This window comes from Elephantulus edwardii, unplaced genomic scaffold (genome assembly GCF_000299155.1).
Source record: "Elephantulus edwardii isolate Elephantulus edwardi_28Jun2011 unplaced genomic scaffold, EleEdw1.0 scaffold00033, whole genome shotgun sequence".
NCBI classification, from domain to species: domain Eukaryota; kingdom Metazoa; phylum Chordata; class Mammalia; order Macroscelidea; family Macroscelididae; genus Elephantulus; species Elephantulus edwardii.
Genome location: NW_006399783.1, coordinates 11002147 through 11023901, shown reverse-complemented (window position 1 = coordinate 11023901; position 21755 = coordinate 11002147). Strand labels below are relative to the sequence as shown.

The 21755-nt window shown below is 51.9% G+C and overlaps 1 protein-coding gene across 1 annotated transcript in view; it reads right to left on the bottom strand.

Moving 5' to 3' along the window:
• FGF18 (fibroblast growth factor 18) overlaps positions 1-20390 on the bottom strand; it is a 40169-nt gene extending 19779 nt beyond the window's left edge. The window contains exons 1-3 of the mRNA XM_006884344.1: positions 19823-20390; positions 19609-19645; positions 2619-2799 (exon numbers count right to left, since the gene is read on the bottom strand). Coding sequence (XP_006884406.1) covers positions 2619-2799; positions 19609-19645; positions 19823-19854 — 250 coding nt within the window. The 5' untranslated portion in view covers positions 19855-20390. The remainder of the gene's footprint in view (positions 1-2618; positions 2800-19608; positions 19646-19822) is intronic.
• Between the last annotated feature and the right edge of the window lie 1365 nt (positions 20391-21755).

Below are 21755 nucleotides of genomic sequence, written 5' to 3'. Positions count from 1 at the left end.
TCTCTTGGCACGACTGTGTCCTGGGCAGGGAGCAAGTTCCTGGACCATCATCGTGGGACCCCTGACATGAGCGGGGACAGGATCCCTGCCACCCCTCCCCCACAGGCTGGGCAGAGCCCTAATGCAGATCGACAGCGCAGCCCCGTCCGCCTGGCCACATAAATCACCCTCCCAATAATATTTGTATTGATTATCTAGATTGGAAGCTTCAATTGGCTCTATTGTCTCACTTCCTCTCCCAGAGCTCACAGATGGGGTCCCTGCGCCTCATCTGCGTTTCTAATTTGACATTTAAATGGAACGGCAGCAGCCAGCAAGGCCCTGTGCTGCCCTGGGTTCTGCAGGGTTGGCAGAGAGCATAAAGATAGTCCTTGAGAGGGTTACTAAATCACGCAGTTTGTGGCACTGGAAGAGAAACCACGATCGACCAGTCCCTCTATACTCCAAGTGCGGTCCCAGAGCACCACCTGGGAGCTTGTTGGAAATGTCTAAACTCCAGTCCCATCCCAGACCTCAAAAGCCACAGTCTGCACTTAACCAGGCCCAGCGGGAATTCACACACAAGTGAACATTTAAGAAGCACGGCTTTAGCCCAGCACTTAATGTTTTACTGAAGGGAAACTGAGTCCCGAAGTAGGCAAAGGTCAAAGAGAGCTCAGCGGAGGCAGGAACAGGGCACAGGACTGGCTGGACTGAGGCCAGCATCCCTAGGCTCTTGCTCTCCCAAGTTCCTGCCTCTTGTCTCATGGCGTAGACAGATGGTTCAGACCAGAATCTGACCCCCCCTGTACTCTCCCAGCCTGGAGGGGCCAGCTAGAGTTCCCCAGGAGGGCACCTCCCGCCTGCCTGGCCAGCCAGCTGCCCCTTCTCTGGCAGCAACTGGACAGCAGATCCTAGGGAAAACCGCCACCTGGGTCTGCCCAGCACAGCCGGGTGTCAGGGGAGGGGGGCACAGAGCCACAGGAGGCCACCGAAAGGCAACCAGCAGAGGGCCTGGGAGAGGCAGGGAGGAGGGGAGAGACGGTGGTGAGAGGGAGGGAGACAAGGAGAAGGACAGAGTTGGGGGCACGGAGAGATGGACAGAAACAAAGAGGGGGCAAGAGGAGAGCCAGGACAGAGGAGACCAGGACTCAGACAGAGACCCTGGTAATAGAAGAAACAACACACAGGAAGAGAGGGAGAAGGGGACACCAGAGGGAGGGGAAGAGCGGCTGGAAGAAGCAATGGGCAGGGAGAAGTGAGGGCGGCAGCTGGCCTGGAGATGCCCCACCACCGCCCGTGTGGCCGGCCCAGCCCTGCCCGTCCAGCCTGGCCCACCCCACCCCCAGTGGCAGTGCAGCTGCCACACTTGGGCCCTACCATGAGGTCAGTCCTGCCCTGGGGCTGAGGGAAAATAAATGGTGTCCAAGATAAAAGGTCCAAGAAATTATTTGTCTTGTTGTCACATCCCAACTGCAGTGGGCAGGGGCTGTGGGCAGCCGGGGCACTAACACAGAGAGGCCCGTGCTGGCAGCCTCAGCCACTGCCCACAGGACTTACTGCCACAGCTCTTCACCTGGGCCTGAGTGCCGAGGACGAACGAGGTAGTGGGAGGACAGGTGCTTGTCCAGCAAGAGTCAAGGGCGGGAGACCAGTTGAGTCTCACGGCCTCTGCTTCTCCTTCTAGTAACTAACTTGAAATAAATAACCTGGATGGTGTTCCCATGTCTCGTGTTTATGTTTGCCAGATCCCCCCAAGTTCCAGAGGGCGGGCTCACAACTTGCTTGCTTATTCCAGGCCGAGGTTCTTTGTGGGCTGGGGGCTCAGGGAATGAGCTGCGTCAGGTTGTCTCACTGCTTCTAGACCAGCAAAGGGAGATGGCTCCAAAGACCCCATAGGGGTTAGGCAGGTCCAGCCTCAAGGGCAGGTTCAGGGTGTCATGTCTCGAGGTGTTATGAGTGCCCATGACTCGCAGGTGCACAGGCTCAAAGGCACAGCACATACATGCAAGCATGTGCGCTTACATACACAGTACACATCCCAGCAGGCCAAATTTGCACCAGCAGCAGCAGCCAAAAAGCATTATCCAAAGGTTCCCTCCTCAGAATTCCTGATCCTGGGACAATGGGAGCAGCCACCAACTTTAGAAGCTCCCCAGGCAGCCACAGCCCTGATGGCTATGACAACTGCCATTTATAGAGTGTCTACCAGGAGCAAAGCACTTTCTGTGCACATCCTCAATCCACACTCTTTTTTTTATTTTATTTTATTATTTTTGTGTGAGTGTACCCTCAAATCAGATCTGACTGGTACAGGAGGAGATTGTCCCTCCTTCCCCGGCAGAGCATCTGGTGGATTCGAACTGTGTGCCTCTGGGATTGTAGTTGCGGCTCCTTGCTACTAGGGCACCAGAGCTCCCCTCTCAGTCCATACTCTTGACAAGGCTCTCAAGGATGCACAATCGCATGCCCATCATATAGAGGAGGAAACTGAGGCCCAAAAAGGCTGAGTGACACATCCTAGGTTTCCCAGCAGGACATGGCAAAACTAGGATTTGAACTGTAAAATGTTTAAAAGTGTTTGAGTGTGTGTTTAGGAGACAAATACGTGTTTTGGAGGCAAGAGGATTGGCACATACCATACTTGTCCCCGTCCTCGCCGCGGGCGCTGATCCTGCGGCCCAGGACCTGGATGTGTTTGCCACTGGTCCGGCTGTAGAGCTGGTACAGCCGTAGCTGCTTACGGCTCACATCGTCCCGAGCCCGCGTCTGGTTCTCCACGTGGATGCGGAAGTCCACGTTCTCCTCGGCCACCAGCACCTGGTCAGGGAAAAGGAGACAGTGAGGCCACCTTGAAGAACTCTTAGGTCCCCTCCACACAGAAGCCAGCAACCTTCACAACAAAGAGCAAGGATCTGGGCCAGTTGCACAGCACACACCTCTACACAGCCTCATTTCACAGACGAGGCAGCTGAACCTCAGAGGGGTGAGTTCAAGGTTTCACAACCAAGAAGTGGTAAAGCTAAGAATCAACACAGAATTTAGTAAGAAGGTTAGAAAGAAGGCTCTGGCTTGGCCTTGGGTGTGCAGTTTGTCCTGCTTCATATTCTTTCTCTCTTAAATGGGGGAGGAGGGAGGGTACAGAACCCCTGAGCTGATGACAACCCAAGGTGGCTGGGAGGATAAATGAGCAAAGAGGGGGACTGCACAAAATGCAAATGGAGATGAGCAATTGTTTGGATTCACAGCTGGAAAAAAGGGAGGCCTGGTGAGTCTCATTCTGTGGATGAATAAGCCAGAGTCCACCACAACTTCTCCCCTGGGAGCCTGTGCTGGGGGTTTCTTCCCTACCACAAAAGTCCTCACACCACCCCCAACACAGTGCACTTGCCCACATCCTGTCCCCTCTTGAAGGGGTCTTTCCATGCCCCATGAGACCCTCTGTATCCTTCAAGGATTAGCCCTGCTCTGCCTACTTCCTACGAGAAGTCTCTACTCGTCACAATGACTGTCTCACTATGTCTGATGACACTCCTACCTCAGGCCATTTGCACTTGCTGTTCCTACTGCCTTGTAGCCCTTTCTGGCCTCTCTGCTTCGTTCGAGTCTCTGCTCAAATGTCATTTCCCCAGAAAGAGTTTTCTTAAAAAAAAAAATTAAAAAAAAAAAAACAACACCAAACCTTTTCATTGTGATTCGAGTGAAAGTTTACAGAGCAAGCTGGATTTCCATGCCACAGTTCATACACATGAGGATTTGAGACACTGATTATAGTCCCTATATTGCAACAGCACTCTTCCCACTTGCTCATTGTGCTTCTAGTTTCTGTTCATACTTCTGTCTGTCCTTCGGTTAGGACTTCATTTTTACAAGTGTTGTTAGGTGAGACAGGCTTCTCTTGACTATCATTCTGAGACAGCACTTGCCTCTATCATTCTCCATCCCTTCACGCTTTGTTTTTCTTTCAGGACTTCTCAACCTGATAGAGCGTCTATTGATCTGTTTACTGTCTGTCTCCTCCACGAGACAGGCAGCAGTAAGGAATCCGGAGCTGTGCCTGACCCACTGCCATGATCCCAGCGCCCAGCACAGAGCAGGCACCATCATTTGTTGAATGAGCAAATGAAAATGAATCTTGAGTAAAGCTGGAGTTTTGTCGTGCTAGTTAGCAGTAAAGTAAATGAACTTTCCTATGAACTGCTAACGGAGCTCTAGTGGTCTAATCCACAGTTAACCCAAAGACTGCTTCTCTGGTGGTTCAAATCCACTATCGGCTCTAATGAAGAAAGATAGGCAATCTCCTCCCTTGCAATTAACAGGGTTGAAAAACCTCACTGGTGGGTCAGCTATGGGTCAGTTCTAACTTGACAGCAATGAGTATGAACTGCTGACTGTACCTAGACTTCATCTCATCCTAAGCATAAGACAGGATTTCTTCTGTGAGCACACAAGTTCTGATATGGTACTGGGTGTGCAGGACCCCACCTGGGAGCACAGCTACACCCAGCCCACAGCAGAGCACCTCTCAACTGTGAGTACCCAAGGCCAGGGATTGTGTTTTCCTCCTTGCTAAACCCACACACCCCACCCAGGGGCTCTGCAACCCCAAGTTGACCTGCACATTCCTCACCCCACTGTGGACACCACAAGCACTTCAACTGGATATAGTAACAGTAATCCTTTGAGTAGATGCATTACCCCATATAACAGATGAGAATCCTACAGATGAGGATCAGAAACTTAACTGATAAGGTCACAGTGGACTGTGGAAAGGTTAAACCCTCATCTCTGTGGCCTCTGAGCTGGTGCACATCCCCTGCAGGCTGCCTTCAGGCCTCAGGCCCTGTCCTTGCACCCCTCCTAGGTCGAAACCACCTGCCCACCAGTAAGAAATACTGCGATGATCAGAGCACAGGACCCAAGTTCAAGCCTCAGGGTCCCAACTGCATAGCTAAGGGAACCTCACTGTGCCTCTATTTCTTTACCTAAAAGATGAGGTGATGCTAAAGGTGCTTACCTCATGGGTTGCTGTGAAGATAAAACATATGAAACTGCTTAGAACAGTGCCTGGCTCTGTAGGGTAACCATTGGCACACGGGAGAGCTGCTTTAAAAAGCTCTACATGAAGTCGAAAGTCCCTGAGTGGCTCATACATTTAAGTGACGAAGTCAGAACCAGAAAATTGGCAATTCAAACCCACCTGGAAGCACCTCAGGTAAAAGGCCTGGCAATCTGCTTCGGAAAGGTCACAGCCTCGAAATCCCTGCTCTGCACACAAGGTGGCCATAAGCCCAATTCGGCTCCACAGCGAAAGGTAAAGCAAAGTTCTACCAACACAAGCAGATCACTCTCTCATGCCCTGAGAGTCAGGAGGCTTCCTCAGTATACGTTCAGGAAGATGGTGCTGTTGTAATACTCCCAACAACTCTAACACTTCCCTAGAGTGCTGATCGCTTCATTTGACAGAAGCGGAAAGCGAGGCTCAGACCCCAGTGCAGTTGCTGTGAGCTGCCCAGCCGCTGGGGTGGAATGCACTGCAGGTCCTCTGGCTTCCATTACCCCTCACAGCCAGTCCCTGTTCCAAATCACAGCTGGGAGGAGAGCTCTTCAAGGCCCCTGAGGCCCAAACCTGGGAACACATGTCCTAGAGCCTCCTCCTCAGACCCTCGACCTCCCTGGAATGACTTCCGGAGGCTGCCAGGCCTCTCCCCTCCCCCTTGGGCTTCCTGGTACCCCTCCCTAGCCTCTCCTCTCCTCCTGCTCACAGAAGACCTTATCGACCAAAGGTCAAACCAATCTCCTAACCCTGGGTTCCCAAGGGAAGCTGCCAGGGCCCAGAAGCTGGCTTCACATTAATGATTTTCTCCCTGACCACTGACCCAGGGTCAGCAGGGGCTATCCGGTGGCCCTTTCCAGGATGTGGGTGGGGACGATCCATCTTGCCCAGTTTCCACGATTGACGCCACACTTTGTGGCAGAGTGGACCCCAAGGGAGGTCACAGGAGTGGCCTCTGACACGGAAGCAAGGTCTGTCCTGCAAAGGCAGGGGTCTCCCCTGGGCTTCCAGGAGGGACTTCTGTTCAGGGACTGAGCAACTGCTTTCAGGTGTCTCAAACTGAAAATCTAGGTTAGAGCACTACTGCAATGGCCTGTTGTCCCTCAGGCCTGTGGAAAGCACAAAGCTGTCTCGCTCTGGCCCACAGACCCTGCCTGAGAAGATGCTCAGCAAACGTCGGTTACATGACTGTGGCTCAGACTAGGAAACCAAAGGCTCCGGTCGTCCCACACACACCACACTTCACTAACCAGCAAACTCAGTGCCCAACAGAGGATAGCTGCTCTCAGTCCAAAAAGCACTCTAGAGATGAAAACCAAAAATAAAAACCATGTCAGGTGCCATCAAGTCAATCCTGGTTCCTGGGAGCCCTGAGCGTGCCAGGGCAGAACTGTGCTCTCCAGGTTTTTGACAGTTGGGGCGACCCCGGTGCTTGGCTGCTGTTGCCACTAAGTAAATTCTGACTCACGGTGATGCTATGTGGGCCAAGCTGAACAGCTCTATACTGTTTCCCCAAAGCCAATTGCCAGGTTGTCTTCAAGGATGTCTCTGGCCTGGGTTTGAAACACCAGCCTTTTGACCAGCCGTGCAGCGTTTAACCACATGAGGCTGGCTGGGTGAATCCACACAGAGAGTCTCCAAAGAAAGGTTATGGTGCTGCTTACATTCCCTTATTCACCTACAGCGGTAGAGCATATTTGACAGATCTGACCTCTGAGAACTTCTCCAGGGCCACGAGATCTGCATCCAGGGCTCTCATAAATAGGAACATTATGCCCCAATCCTTTTCTGCACTGGAGGCACAGTGTATTATACACTGGGCTGCTGACTAAAAGGTCAGTGGTTCCAGTCCATCAGCCGCTCTTCAGGAGAAAGACAAGGCCACCCCCTCCCATAACCCTATGTTGTTATGCACCATTGAGTCAGAACTGCCCCATAGCTGGCCCTTCAAGTGGATTTTCAGAGAAAAGGTAATAAGACAACTTCTAACCAAAAAAAGCCCTAGACCAGATGGTTTTACAAGTGAATTTTATCAAACATTCAGAGAAGAACTGTCACCAATTCTACATAAACTATTTTGGAAGTAACCTCAAGAGAGGAGAATGCCCATCCTTCTCCTGTGAAGCAGCTGGTGGATTCAGACTGCACAATTTCCAGATTGCAATGCATATTCTTACCACTAGGCACAGGGCTCTCATAACCCTATAGGGCCATTTAACTCTGTTGTATGCAGTCAAGGTGACTTAGAATCCAGAATCAACTCAAAGGAAGCAGACCTGGAGTTATGTTTTGCATCAGCTCGTGGCAGGCCACTTCCTTAACTGCCCTGAGAGCAGGTCTCTCTTCAGGGTCTTCCCAGACAGTCAGAGCACTAATGCCCTTCCAGGAGCAAAGTTATCAGGGGCACTGAAAAGATGTTATGTGGGGAAAACCAAATTATTGCACTGCTGCCACACAACAAACGAGGGCTGCCTTCCACAGAGAAAGGTGCCTTTTATCGCTCTGTCATTCCCTCACGCCCATACGCAAGAACTACCTTTAGAGTAGACGGAGCATTTTCTATAGCTGGGTGGCCTATCGTGGGATTGCCCAGAAACCAAAGACCCCAACAACACTGCCCCTGCCCTGCACACATAAGGTCTGGGGAGAATATTCACTCTCCAAATTGCACAGTGACAGTACCCCAAGTAGGGTCAGATTCCACTCCCCCATCTCCTCCAGCAGCTGCCCAGGTCCTGGGCATCAGCCTCAGAGATAGTAGGGTAGGATGCCCACTCACCCTCATCCACGTGCACAGTCAGTGCATCTCCCTGCTCAAAAACCTGCCCTGAGTGGCCCCCATCCATAGCCCCTCACCACCCAGCCCTGCCTATCTTCAGGCGTGGGAACCTCCATGCAGTGAAAGAACTAGAGAAGAGCTCTCAGCCCAGTGCCAGCAGCCAGGGGTGTCCCCAGAGTCCCTTACCCAAAAAGCATCCAGCAGCCACCAACCCAAAGGTTTCCACTTCACAGACCCTCTCATGGCTCTGAAAGGTCTGTTTCTCCCAGGACCACACTCCCAACTCCCATGCACAATGACATTACACACCACTGACATGCACACGCTACATAAATTCACACCCCCCACAGCTACTTTAACAATAAAACAACAAGCTCACTTTACAGGACACCTAGCTCCACCCCAGATTACCAAATCATCTGACTTCGTTAAGCCTTAATTTTCTCATCTGCAAAATAAGGATCATTTCTAATATTTATCTCTGAAAAGTATAATATTCATAATAATAACTACAATGGGGGGTGTTACTATGGGGTTTACATTCCCTTATTTGGTTTTGTTTTGATAGCGTATTTTATGTGACATCCCTTCTGTGTAAGAATACACTTTAGGCAAATGATCCCGTGTAATCCCTGGGCAACTCTATGTCAGTATGAGTAGTATGCCCATTTCACAGATGCAGCAACTGAAGCTCAAAGAGGTTATAAATCACTTGTCCACAACCACAGATCTCATGCTGGAAAGAGAAGAGGTTCAGTGAAAGAGAAATTGGCCCTCTACCAATGGACTGGCACCAGGACTACCATGGACTTGAACATGACAGAAGTCATGGTGATGGCGCAGAGCAGGGCAAGGTTCAGATCTGCCGTTCATGGGGGTGCTATGAGCCCTAGTTGACTTCATGCTGCCAAACAACAATAATCACACAATCGGAGAAGTAAGGAATCAAGATTCAAAAGCACTCTGTGAGCTAGGGGCAACTGCTGCACCCTGATAGTTTGCTCTGGACTGGACTTCGCTTGTGGATGAAGATGCTCAAAGTTTCCAAGTTGAACAGAGGATTCTTCAGCAAAAGGGACATGTTTCTTCCCTCAGAGTACTGGTTTGATAGGAATGGGCAAATCAGAAAGTGGCTATCTAAAAGGGAGATATAAAGGCAGGAGGTATGAAGTATCTGGCTTATACACCTTCATGAATGCAGTAATAAGATGGTTTTAAGGGGGGAATCCCACAATATACATGGATGAAATATAATGTAAATATAAAACACAATGTACATGCATGAAACACACTGTATATGAATGATAAAAATATTCATTAAAAAACCTTAAAATGCAGCTTCTCTGGCACTCCACCTCCCATCTGCTGCTCCCCCCTCACTCTCTCCCTCACGCCTGCCACCTTTCCCCTATGTCAAGATAGTAGTTGGTTTTGGTGACAAGCTTGGAGCACTGGTGGCCATGAACATAAAAAGGCTAAAGGCCTCAAGTTCGCCTCCCCCATCCAAGCAAGGAGGATGATGTCAGACTGCCCCTTCCTGCCCAGGTCATGCTCCTCAAGGGGGCTCAAGATCAGTATGCCCCCCTACTCCTACCCCATCTCAAAGCAGCCTGCCCAGAATGGGAGGGTCCCAGCTGACCCACAGATGTCCACATTCCATCCCTGTCCACCTCCCCCAAAGGCGGCATTTCCAAGCCAACGCCTTCAGGGCTGCTCCAAACTCTGGCTCCAAATCTGAGATGTGTATCTCCCAGGGGTAATCCCGGGTAAAGTCAGGCCCCCCTTTCAAAATGCGGCTCTCTAGACCCTCCCTTGAGAGCAGGCCTCAGCTCCAGCCAGGACCCTCTCCAGGTATCAGTACCTCAGAGGAAGCTGCCCCTGACTATCCTCACCCCTCTGCTCCTGCTCCCCGCCTTGGACTGCCAAGGAAACTTTATGGGGTGGTTCCACTCTGCCGTAGAGGGTCACGATGTGTCTAAATCTGGTGTCAGAACCTCTGCTATTTCCTCCCCCAGTCAGCACCCCAGGGCAGCAAAAAGGTAGGCTGAGCTCACCCCTCATTTGAGTTACAGTTGGCCCCTTAAGCCAGTTTCTCTCTCTGTCCTATCACAGTCTTCACAGCCAGCCCAGCCAGGACTGAGGGATGTGGCCAAGGGCCTTTCCCCACCCCCAACCTGTCCATTAAGCTCCCAGGCTATCAATGTATTGATTGGCAGGGCTGGGCCATCAGCATCTGTGAGGAGGATGTTGCCACCCAAGGCTGCTGACAGGAGCCCTGCAGAGCTGAGGGATGGGGGCTGAAATCCAGGGTCAGCCGCTATCCCCCCCATACATCAGCCTTCTCTGTACAGATTGTCAATATGGGGGCTGCTGGCAATGCTGCTGCTGCTGCTGCTGCTGCTGCTGCTGGCAGGAGTCAGCTTTGGGGAGCAGCTGGACCCTCATGGACTCTCCTCTCCCTGCAATCCCCGTTTCTATTCCATTTCCCTTAGAACCTTTAGGGATGGGGGTGGAGGTAATGGGAGGTGTTATCCATGCCTAGAAGACAATAAACAAATCCTTTATTCCAGCAATCAATGTCCAGGTTATCCACGGTTTGGGCCTTGCTTTTCCCATCACCCCATCCCTCAACTTGATACTTCAGCTACCCAAACTGGCTTGGAGTTCCCTGAGTGCAGACCTGATTCCAGGCAGAGCTGTTCCTTATATCTCTTAAATGCAAACGAGTGTGTACACAAACACACACACCAGGGCTCACAATAACCTCTTTGACTGGCCTGCCCCTATTCCAAGATGCACCCTGGCCATCTTCCTCAGCCAGAGCCTCTTCCTCGGAATCTTGCAACATGACTTTCCAACAGAGGGAGTATCTGCTACACGCACCCAGCAGTCCCCATTTCCCACACGGACACTTCTCAGATTTCTGGCACATAGTCAAGGAATGGGACAGACAGATTCTGATCCCACCCTCACCCCTAGTGCCCTGGTACCTGGTACCAGAAGAATACACCAGAGAGTCAATGCAGGAACTGCCCCTCCATTCACTTAACATCCACCCTGTATGTCAGGTTTCACACTAGCTGCCACAGGACCTGGGAGACAGGTCAGAATTGCCATGCCTTTTAAGAACCTGGGAGCTGGCAGCAAACTGGCCTCTAGATATACTGTAGAGTCAAAGGCAGAACTACATTTACTTAACACTTAAAATGAGCCAGGTGCGGCTCCAAGTGCTGACCACAAGCCACCCATAGCACACTCCCATGGGGGAGGCTCTATCCCAACGCCCACATTAGAAAAGAAACCAGGAGGCCCAGACTGAATGACACAGAGACAAGTGCAACAGGACACAGGTAGGTTGTTCAGAGCCTGAGCCCCCAGAGCCATCCCTCTGTGCATCCCAGCGGGGGACACACAGGACAGCCACAAAGTGCCGTGGGATTCTCAGGCACAAGGTGGAATAGGGTGGGGAGGATAGATGGTTACTAAAGCTGCCCAAAGTGTCTGCCACCCATTCAGAGAAGAGAAGAGAGAAGAAAAAAAAAGCTGAAGTCATGGATGGCTTCTCCTTCCAAAACCAACCCAACATCAGGCAAGCAGCAGGTATCCCATAAATGTTTGCTGGTTGCCATCAGGGCCCAGTATTATAAAGATGACAGAGAAAAATCAATGCCTTACTTTTGGTATTGGAGAAAAGTACAGATATCTCATGGATGGTCAAAAGAACAAACAGATATGTCTTAGAAAAAGTGCTGCCAGACTGCTCCTTAGAGGAAAGGATGGTGAAGCTTCGTCTCACACACTCTGGGCATGTTGCTAAGAGGAGTCGTTCCTTATAAAGGGACATCATGCTTGGAAAGTTGGAGGGTCAGTAAAGGAAAGAGAACCTCAACAAGATGAACTGACCCAGTGACTGCAGCAATGGTCTCAAGTGTGTCAGAGACAATAAGGATGGCACAGGGTTTAGATCTGTTGGTCACAGGATGGTTGTGAGTCATACTCAACTCAGCAACAACTACTGATACCATGGGTTCAAACATACCAACGATCGAAACAGAGCTACCAGAGGGGCCATCCATTGGGAAGAATGTAGCCAAGGTCAGTGAACAACTTTGTAGAAATTGTTGAACAGAAACTCAAACCATTGTGAAGACCTCCATTACCAAGGACACGATAAGATCTTAGTAAGAGAATCAAAAACACGCCAATGATCATGAAGATGACACAGGAATGTTTCTCTGTTACACATAAAGTCGTCTGAAATCAGAGATGACAGGATGACAGCTAACAAAAGTAACTGGGTCCATGGCTTCGAGTACCCCTCCCAGCAGGCCCAGAGAATGGTATCATTAACCTGATTTCACACAGCATGAAGAAGTGGAGATGCAGAAAACTTAGGAACCTTGCCCAAGGTTACACAGTCTTTTAGTGATGGGATCAGATTGAAACACAGACCTACATCCAAAACCCTGCGCTCCCAAATGGTCCTCCCTCCTGCTTCATCCAATCCATCCCTGAAGCATGTTACATACCTACCACACACTTAGACATAGCATTCATTAAGCAATTACAAGTACTCATTAGTATCGTGTATTGTATGTCCAACAATGTGCTAGCACTTTGTGTGCACGTGTCTGTTATCCCACTTAGTCTTCACAACAGCTCTTAGGAGGGAGATCCAGCTCATGATCTCAGTTTACAGATAAGGAAAACAGCAGCACAAAGAGGTGAACATTAAGAAATTGGCTGAGCATACAGTCAGGAGCCAACAACAGGGTAAGGAGCAAAGCCAGGTCTCAAACCTATGTCTCTCTGACACATAATAAATCCAAGGTCCAGGAAAGTGGCCTAGATCAGCTCACTGATACTCAAATGGGAAAACCAAGACAAGGAGGAAAGTCACACAATGAGTCAAGGGCAAAGTCAGGACCAGAACTTGGGAATACTGAGAGCCTTTCTGCTCCACGACACACAGGACGTTTGTCTTTGGCCTCGTCCTTGGCTCAGCAGCATTTTAACTGGAACTAGTCTGGGTCCTTCTGGAAGTTTCTAAATGGTACAGCTAGTGAACTTATCTGCTAACGTAGAGACTGGAGGTCTAAATGCCTTGGAAGAAAGACCTGGTGGTCTAGTTCTGAACAATCAATCACTGACAGCCCTATGCTATGCAGGACACACATGGTGTCACTACAAGTCAGACAAGACACAAAAACAACTGACGTATACGTGTCACTCACGTGTCTAAGCAAAAGGAACCCAAACCCCTCCTGTCCCCAACCAGCAAGATTGACTAAAGCTCCAAGAAGGGGTCCACTCACTGGCTGATGTTCCAGAACAAAGCCCTTTACTCAGGCTCATGTGCTGCCAGCAGACCTGTCCTTTAAAGACCAGAAAGATCTCCCTCGCTCCGGCCACGCAGCCAGGCCTCTGACACTGCTCCCACCCCATGCTGTCACAGGCCTGTGGGAGGGGACCACACCCAACCCATCAAAAACACACAGCAAACAGAATAATCAGACCAGCCTGTGCCCTCAGAAGGGAAAGAGTAAAAACCACTCCCCAGATGACAAGGGGACATCAGTGCCCCACTAGATGGAACTCACTATAGCTGAAAAGGGCAATAGATTCAAGGAAAACCTCTCCAGGTAAAATGTATAAGATGTCTTCTTGTACAACAAGGACAAGAATGCACCCAGCAAAGGGGCAAAGGCTGGGCAAAGAGCCTGGAAGGTTAGCAATCTGCAGTGTTAGTGAGACTGGGGCTGGAGATAGAGACAGTCCACAAAAGCCTTCCATGCCCAAGGGCCCAGGGACAGAAGGACTCCAAACCAAAAACGTGGAATAATGATACCTCAGTAAGAACAAAAGTGCAGGGTCAGATAAAGAGAGAAAAAATAAAATAAAAAATTGTAAAAAAACAGAACAGATTTTAGACTAAAAATAAAAGGAAAAAGAGAAAGAGAGAGAGAGAGACGCCCAATCAGATGGACTGACCCAGTGACTGTAACAATGGGCTCCAGCATAGGTCGTGAGGATGGGGCAGGGTATGGTTCAGATCTGCTGTTCACAGGGCCCACCAGGAGCCACAGTCAACTCACTGACACCTAACAACAACAATAACAACTGCAGCTATTCTCTGGTTAGTGCCCATCAGAGCCCTGGAAGTACAACGGTTAAGTGCTTAACTTCTCACCCTCAGGCAGGAATCTTAGAAACACAGCAGTGCTGCAGGTGAAAGATCTAGAGATCTACTTCTGCAAACATTACAGCCTAGAAAACCCCACCACCAATTCTACACTGTCAAAGAAGCCTGAGTCAGAATAGACTGCCTGGTGCCCAACAGCAACAAAGTTAGCGTTCATTCTGTGCCAAGCTCTGGGTGCAGCCCTTCCACCTGAGCTTTGGGAAGTAGGAAGTTTTCATCCCATTTTACAGCTGCAGATGCTGAGGCTCATGAAAGGCAAGCAACTTACTCACAAAGCGAACTGAGAAAAACAACAATCTGAACTCAAGGGGCCACACTCCAGTGCCCTTCCGCTGCCTTGATGCAAGCCCTGTTCCTGGGAGCTGTGGTGGCCTCATGGTTAAGAAGTTAATCTGCCAATCCCAAGGAGAGTGGCCCAAATCCACCAGCCAACAGCTGCTCAGGGGGAGAAAAATGGTCAATCTCGTCCTGTGCCGTTTACTGCCTCTGTAAACCCACTGAAGCATCAGCTATGAGTCCATTCCAACCTTATGACAATGAGTTGCATTCTGGAAGGGGTAGGGGTGGGTGGGTAGGAGGGGTGGTGTGTTATGAAAAGGAGTTTTGAGGTTTTTGTTCCTATGAACTGGGAAGTCCCAGAATTAGAACTTTCATTGTACTGCCATACGCAGGTTATTGCAAGCCTCTGAACCACTGTTTCTTCATCTATAGAATGGGAAGTACTGTTTCTTCATCTATGGAATGGGAAATAAAGTGCTGAGTTCCAGGATGGTTAAGTCCCAGTCAAGATAATGTGTCAAGTAGCAGTCAATTCCCTTGAACCCTCAGTGCCTGGGGCTTGCTGCAAGTATAGTGTTACTCTGATACATCTGCACCCTGACCATCCACAGCCACACTTTTCCTGTCAGAACCAAAAGGTCCTGCCTTTGTAACAGCCAATTTCCTCTCTCTATTCTCCTCCAGTCTCTCCCTGGTGGGTCCAGGTGCCATCAGGGCAATCAGGAGCAGGGATTGTTCCCTGACACATTGTCCTAAGGAGGCTGATAATGGCTATGGCAACCACTAGAAATTTTACAAATCCACCTTCTTATCTCAGAGCAAGTGACACTCCCTGGCTGCAAGAATGTTGCTGGCAAGGTGCCCCCTCCCCTTCCCCGAAAGCAAAGCTGAAGGAGGAGACTGGATCCCCTAGGATCCACCGCCAAAATCACCCCCTCCAGCTCAGGGACCCTGTGGGATCAGCATACTCCAGAGGCATCAGGGCCTGCAGACTTGAGTCAAAAGCTCTCAATCCCAGACACACCTCCCCAGACCATATCACCATCATCACTGCCAAAATCCAGAAAGCACCTTCACTCTACCTGACCTGAGCAGGTCTCTTGAGACTCTGTTTCCCCACCCAATACATTTTTTCAGGAAAAAAACAAAAACCGACCTGCAACAGTTTGGTGTAATACGCAGAATACAAAATTTCCAAACCAGAGTCCTTGACCAATTCCTTCCCCCACTCTCCACCTCTGCCCAATTCCAATGAAATGGGACTCATATTCTCCCACCCATCTCAGCCCTCTTTGTAGAACGGAAAAGAGGAGACTCCTGATGGTTTAAAAAAAAAAAAAAAAGAAGGAAAAAAGCGTTGCCATTTTTTTCTCTTTTTACTCTAAGCAAATTACTTCTCTCAAGCCTTGGTTTCTGCCTCTTCCCTTCGAGTGTACTTCACAGGTGTGCTTCAACTACATTCAGCTTACACCCTTCCCCATCTTGACTGGGTGCTCCTTAGAGCCAAGACTAACTGGGTCTTATCTCCTCAGAAGCATTTGTTGAATGAATAGGCAGATGTGTCACAATGTGGCATTAAGAAATTGCAAGTGCTGTCTAATAAGCAAAAAGTAGTGCTGGCTCAGTGGTAGAATCCTCTCCTGCCATGCGGGAGGCTTAGGTTTGATCCCTGGCCAGTCCATCTCCTGTGCGGTCCCCACAGTACTGTCATGAGGCTCACATGTTATAACACCAAACAGGTTTCAACAGAACTCTCAGATTCAGACAGACTAGGAAAAAAGGTCTAGCAATCAGCCAATGGAAATCCCATAAATCACAAAAGCCCGATTGCATTGTGAATGGTGCTTCGATGAACAGGTGTGGGGAGTTGGGGACATGCCACAGTCCCTAATATTAACAGCATCAAATTGGACAGCTTCCCTTTATTCCCATGTCCCAAAAGACAGCATCTCTGAATTTCCCATCCTAGCCACCTTAAAGAAAGAGCCTGCACCTCCCTGAGGCTAAGAGGGGGCATGGAAGGAAACTTGCAAAACAGAATACATCTGAGTTGAGAGAGAGGAAGCAGAGCTGTGGGAGGGACAAAGGGCGGGCGGAAGCCCCCAGCCCTGGCCCACCTCCCGCCTGCCCTGTCTGGTCTGGGGAAGGCCAAGACCTAGCCGAGCCTGGCGGCAGGAACAATGTCAGGCAGGTGCCGGTTGAGCTCTGTGAAAGGCCCAGTCCGGTGTCATTGTCAGCGCTCAGCCAAGTGCAGAAAAACAATTTACTGGTCACGCCGCCTGCTCCCCTCGGAAATTTTTAAAATTCTTCTGATTTGAGCTATCCACAGTGTCCTGAGTCATGTGGAGAAGGGATTTTATTAAATTCTCGGCTTCCCGCTTCCTGGGGTGGCTGGCGGGTGAGAGTGGGGTTCACCCCATGGAAGGAGGAGCTGAGCAGTGTCTGGTGTGGAAAGTGCTCACAGAATCGTGGCAGGGGGTGGCAGAGGGCCAGAGGGGCATTGTACTCCTGGTGGCTGATGGAGTGAGGGGGCAGAGCCCAGAAATCCCACTGCTAAGGCTGGTCCAGTTCCCCCAAAATATAATGGTAGAAACGGCAAGGGCATAAATGTATCCTTTTCCCAGAAAAGCCTTCCTAGGGGAATGAGAATTTGCAAAACATTTCCCATTCCTACCATATATATAACGTCAATCTCAATGTCATTTATCTCCCAAATGACAAAACTCTGGCTTGCAGAAATCTATAGACAGGAAATAAGAAGCTGAGATTCAGGTCCCCATTCACTGAGCCCACCATCCAATGGAGAGAGGCCTTCCCTAATCCCCCTCACAATCACCTTTTAAGGATCCCTGACCCTGAAGTAGCTGTTCCCCTAGTAGCTGCCAAGTGGAACCTCAATGCAGACTTCAGACCCTGGCAATTAACACATGGGTCTCTAACCTCATCTCTTTTTTTTAATGCCCACCTACCTTTTCCCCTGGAACACAGGTAGAAGCATGAACTTACTATCCTTGCCTGGAATGTTTCAGCCCAAGGAATCATAGGAGGCCTGTAAATTCTGCTGGGAACTAAGAAGCCCCACATAGACACCAAAACATTTACACACCACTATGCATACTTAAGTTTCCTGGAGTACACCCTCAACCATAATCCCATCCTTAGTTACTCTAGGATGGAACTGTGAGTCTAAAACATCAGTAGGAAGCTCTGGCAGCCTAGTGGTAAAAAGCTGCACTGCAATCCCGAAGGCATGCAGTTTGAATCCACCAGATGCTCTGATGGAGAAAGATGGGCAATCTCCACCCATGCAAGTAACTGCCTTTGAAAACCAGGCAGAGGGCCATCTACGAGTCAGTTCGGAGATTCCGGGTAAACAACAAGACGACTTTGGATGAGGAAAAATAGAGGGGACAAAAGGAGTGGTGAGGAGGCTGTTGTGCTCTTATATGCTGGGAGTCAGGGCTCCCTCCTAGGTTGACCCAGGCTGACCACACAGCTCTTTTCCTAGAAGTGCTCCAGCTGGAGGTGGAGGTAGGATGAGAAGTCAAGGCTCCTTCCCTCACACTCCATGGAGAACACACAAACCACACAGGATCCCTTCCTGGGCCTCACTTCAAGAAAAACCCAAGGGCACTGGGCAGGCAAGGGGACCAAGGTCTGCCTGCCTCCCCTCTACCAGCCCTTGCTCCCTTGTCCTCAGCAGCCTCAGAGCTCTCTCTGGGGTAGACACCCTGGAGTGACCATGGGGTCTGACCTGTGCTTGGGAACTCTGCTGCAGGGTAGGCAGGCTATGCTTGGCATTGGGTTTTCTTTCTGACACCAGCCACTCACCAACCCCCACCCCTGTCACTACACAGGGTTACATCTGCTTTGGTAAACAGCCAGTCTTAAGTTACTGACTCCAGTTGTATTGATTTGAGGAGCCACTGGGGACCCCAGCCTGTCTGTCTTTCCATCCATCCATCCATCCATCCATCCATCCATCCATCCTTCGATCAGCGAGCCACACTGGCTGCCCCCAGTTTAATGCCCACTATAGCAATCCTCTTAGAGGAGCGGGAAAAGAGAGAAGCAGAGCCCGTCCCCACCCCCGCCCCAACATCGCGAGAGTCTGTGGAGTCTCAGTAGCACTCAACACTCACAACACTCCTGAGGACTGGGAAATTGGGACAGCCACCACCTTCCGGAGCTCAGGTTCTCTTGGGGCATCCTCAGAATGCAGAACGCAGAAGACTTAGCGTCCCCTTTCCCAACCTGAGGACACCTGCCTTCCACCGAGAGGGGGAAGGGGCAGATAATCCTCTTCTGGCCCGGATCCAGCTCCCCCAAAGGCCCCTCCCTTGCAGCTCTAGGTGGGTGGGGGTTTGGGCAGCTGGCGCTTCCTATTCCCTTTGCCCGCCACCACTCTCCCCCCACCTCGTGCTGAGGCAGCCTTGGTCTGGTTCTAATCGGGGCTGAAGTCGGCTCCCTCTTCTCTCTCCCTCCCCCTCCCCTCCTTTTTCCTTCATTTCCACGGCTTTGGAAGCCAGAGTGTTCCAACTGTCTGCGTGCCAAGACCTTCCCGAGTCTGAAAGCTGCTGAAGTAACAGATCAGATTTTAGCAAGTGCTTTCCAGGCTGAGCGCCAAGCCCTCTTCTGATTCACGGAGAACGAGCGAGTGAGCGAGCGGGGAGCAAGGCGGGGAATCAGCGGAGGGCTGCACCACCTTGGGCGAGGGCGTGCGCAGCGCGGCCGGCCTGGAGCGACCTCGAGGGGCAATCATCTACCCCTGTCGCCCCGAGCCGTCCTACGTCCTATGTCTACCTCCTTCTCCCTCTCCAGAAAGGCTGTAAACGCATTTAAAACCACAGAATAATTTACAACTGAAGCTTTCTCTCTCGACTCGAAATCCACTCCGCCACTTGAAAGGCGCCTTTTTGTTTGGAAGAGTGAGCGGCAATATTAAGGGGCAGTTGGCAGAGAAAAGCCCCATGTCCCAACTCCTCGCCAGTTGCGGACAGAGGGCTCGGAGTCAGGCATACTGCTGCGGCTAAGCCTGACGCTCTGCGAGATAGCCTCTCAGTCGAGGCCAAAAAGAGCCTCGACATCCCGTACCGGTCTTCGCCCCCCAGCAGAGCCCCTTGGCCTTGACTGGTCCACACCCGGCGCAGGGCGCACGCGAAGCCTCCCTCCTGCGCCCTGGGAACAGGTGCACTGGGCTCTGAGCCCAGGAGGGTGGGGCACAGAGAGGGGGCGCGGCCCGGGGGAGGGGGGTCGACATCAACCGGGAGGGAAGCAGGAGCGGGAGGAGGTCGGAGTCAGGAGCCCACGTACCTGTACCTGGAAGCACAGCAGCAGGAAGTGTAAACACCTGCGGGAGAGAGATGGAGAGGCAGTCAGTGAGACCTGTAGGGGGATAGGAGTAGGAGAACGCGCGGACAGATAGACACGCAGTCAGAAAGTCAGACGAACAGACGCACGGGTAGGCAGAGCCACAAGCACAGACAGACGGGCAGGGAGGGCGGGCAGCCCGCACGCGGGCGCTTACAGGCAAGTGCAGGCGGAGGGCGCTGAATACATCGCTGGGCGGAGGGGAGGCGGCGGCTCCTAGCCCAGCCTGCACATGTCCGCTCCGCGCGGCCGGGACCGGGCGCCTCCGCCGCCGTCGCCGCCGCCGCCGCCGCTGCTGCTGCTCTCTTCTCGCCGGCTGCTGCTGCAGACTCTGCTGCTCCGGGGCGCTCCGCCGCGCGCCCTGCGGCATCAGCGCCCCGCGCGGCTCCTCCCGAGCGCTGCGCCCTCCGGGCTGGCGCGGGGGGCTGCGGAGCGGCAGCCGCTGTGCAGAGGGCACCGGGCGGTGCCGGGACGGTTGCTCAGTGCCTGCTGACCGGCCGTCCGCGGGGTACTACTGGCTGCCCAGCTCACTCTAAGAGCGGCATGCGCCGCGGGGCTGGCAGCTGGGGCGCGCTTTCTGGCCGATGTGCGGGGCTACGCAGGGCCAGGGGTCAGTGCTCCGGGGCCGGGGCGTGCGGCTGCAGCACGAACGCGTCACGGCCGCTCCGTCTGGGCGCCCGCCGGCTCATGTCTCCTCCTCCGCGTCTCTCCGGCCGTGCGCATCGCCGCCTCCCACCACTGGCGGCGGCCGGGGCGTTTTCTACGCGCGGGCGGCGAGGGGGCGGGGGGCCGGGGGCGGGCCCGGGCCCGAGCCGGCACAATGAGGATGCGGGGCCTGGGGGCTCCCCCCTCGGGGCGCGGCCGGACGGGCGCTCAGCTCGCCTGGGTGCGCCGCGCCCACATCAAAGGCGGCCCTGCCTGCTTGTCTGCTTGCAGCGGCCTCTCCATGGCCGCCGCCTCCTTCTCTTGGCGGCTCCCGGGTGAAAGGGAGGCACTCGGACTCTCGGCGACGCAATCGGCAGCTCCGAAGGGCAGAGCCCGTGAGACTGGAGTTGGTGAGCGCTGGAAGCCGTCGGAGCGCTGAGCCTGGGCGCAGTGACCCGCGTTGTGGTGCTAACGCTGCAGGAATTAGGGAACCAGTGTTTCCCGAGGACGCAGTAAAGATGAGGAGCAGTCTTCCGCGCTCGCACTCTTTCACACTCATTAGCGCTGGAGTGGAGAACCTGAAAGGTTCAGGTCATACCCAGCCCCCAGGAGACTTCACTAAAGGGAGGGGTTACTCTCCCCCACCTTGTGAGTCCACGCAAGGTTGTGACATATCACAGCCTACCCTTCGACTGGCTAAGTGAATCTCTCCTTCCCTTTCTATCTGTCCCAGCCGCTGGAGGACAAGGGGTCATCCAGGCGTCTCTTCTCCCTCGGGGCTTCAGGTTCGGTTCCTAGCATCCCAGCTTTCAGCCTGGCTCTCCGGTAAACTGGTCAGCTTTGGAAACGCACGGCTGCCACCTAGCGGTCACCAGCAATCCACCACAACCATCCAACCTGGCGGGCTACACGCCTCAGGAGCCAGCGGAACTCTGGTCAGCAACCATTCTGGGCCCTCTTTGGGGGCCCCTCCTATGAATCGGCCTGAAATTTGCTTCTGTTTTCACATTAAACAACTCAGTTCCTTTCAGCTGGACCCCTTTCAACATCCCTTCTCATCGCCTCTGACCCTTCCAGAGACCTAACTCCACCCCAAAATGTATTTTTTCACAGGCAACTGCCTCATTGCCTACAGACCACGTCAGCCCAGCCCTGCTTTGACTAATGCTAAGGGAAATAAGATCATAATGGGAAAGAAACTGGAGAACAAGGTCTAAAAGTAAAACCCAGGAATTCGGACTATTTCTCTAACCGTCTCCTTTTTCATTGGCTGAGTTGATATTCCACAAGATATTACACAAGAGCATAAACAGCTGGATGTTTCCTAGAGTTGTAGAATATGAAATATTAGTAATTGTTCTGATATTGGACTTTTCTGAACGCTATTTTAAGACTAAATAATAAGGTTTCTCTCCATAAACTGAGGCTATCTTTAACTGACTGTA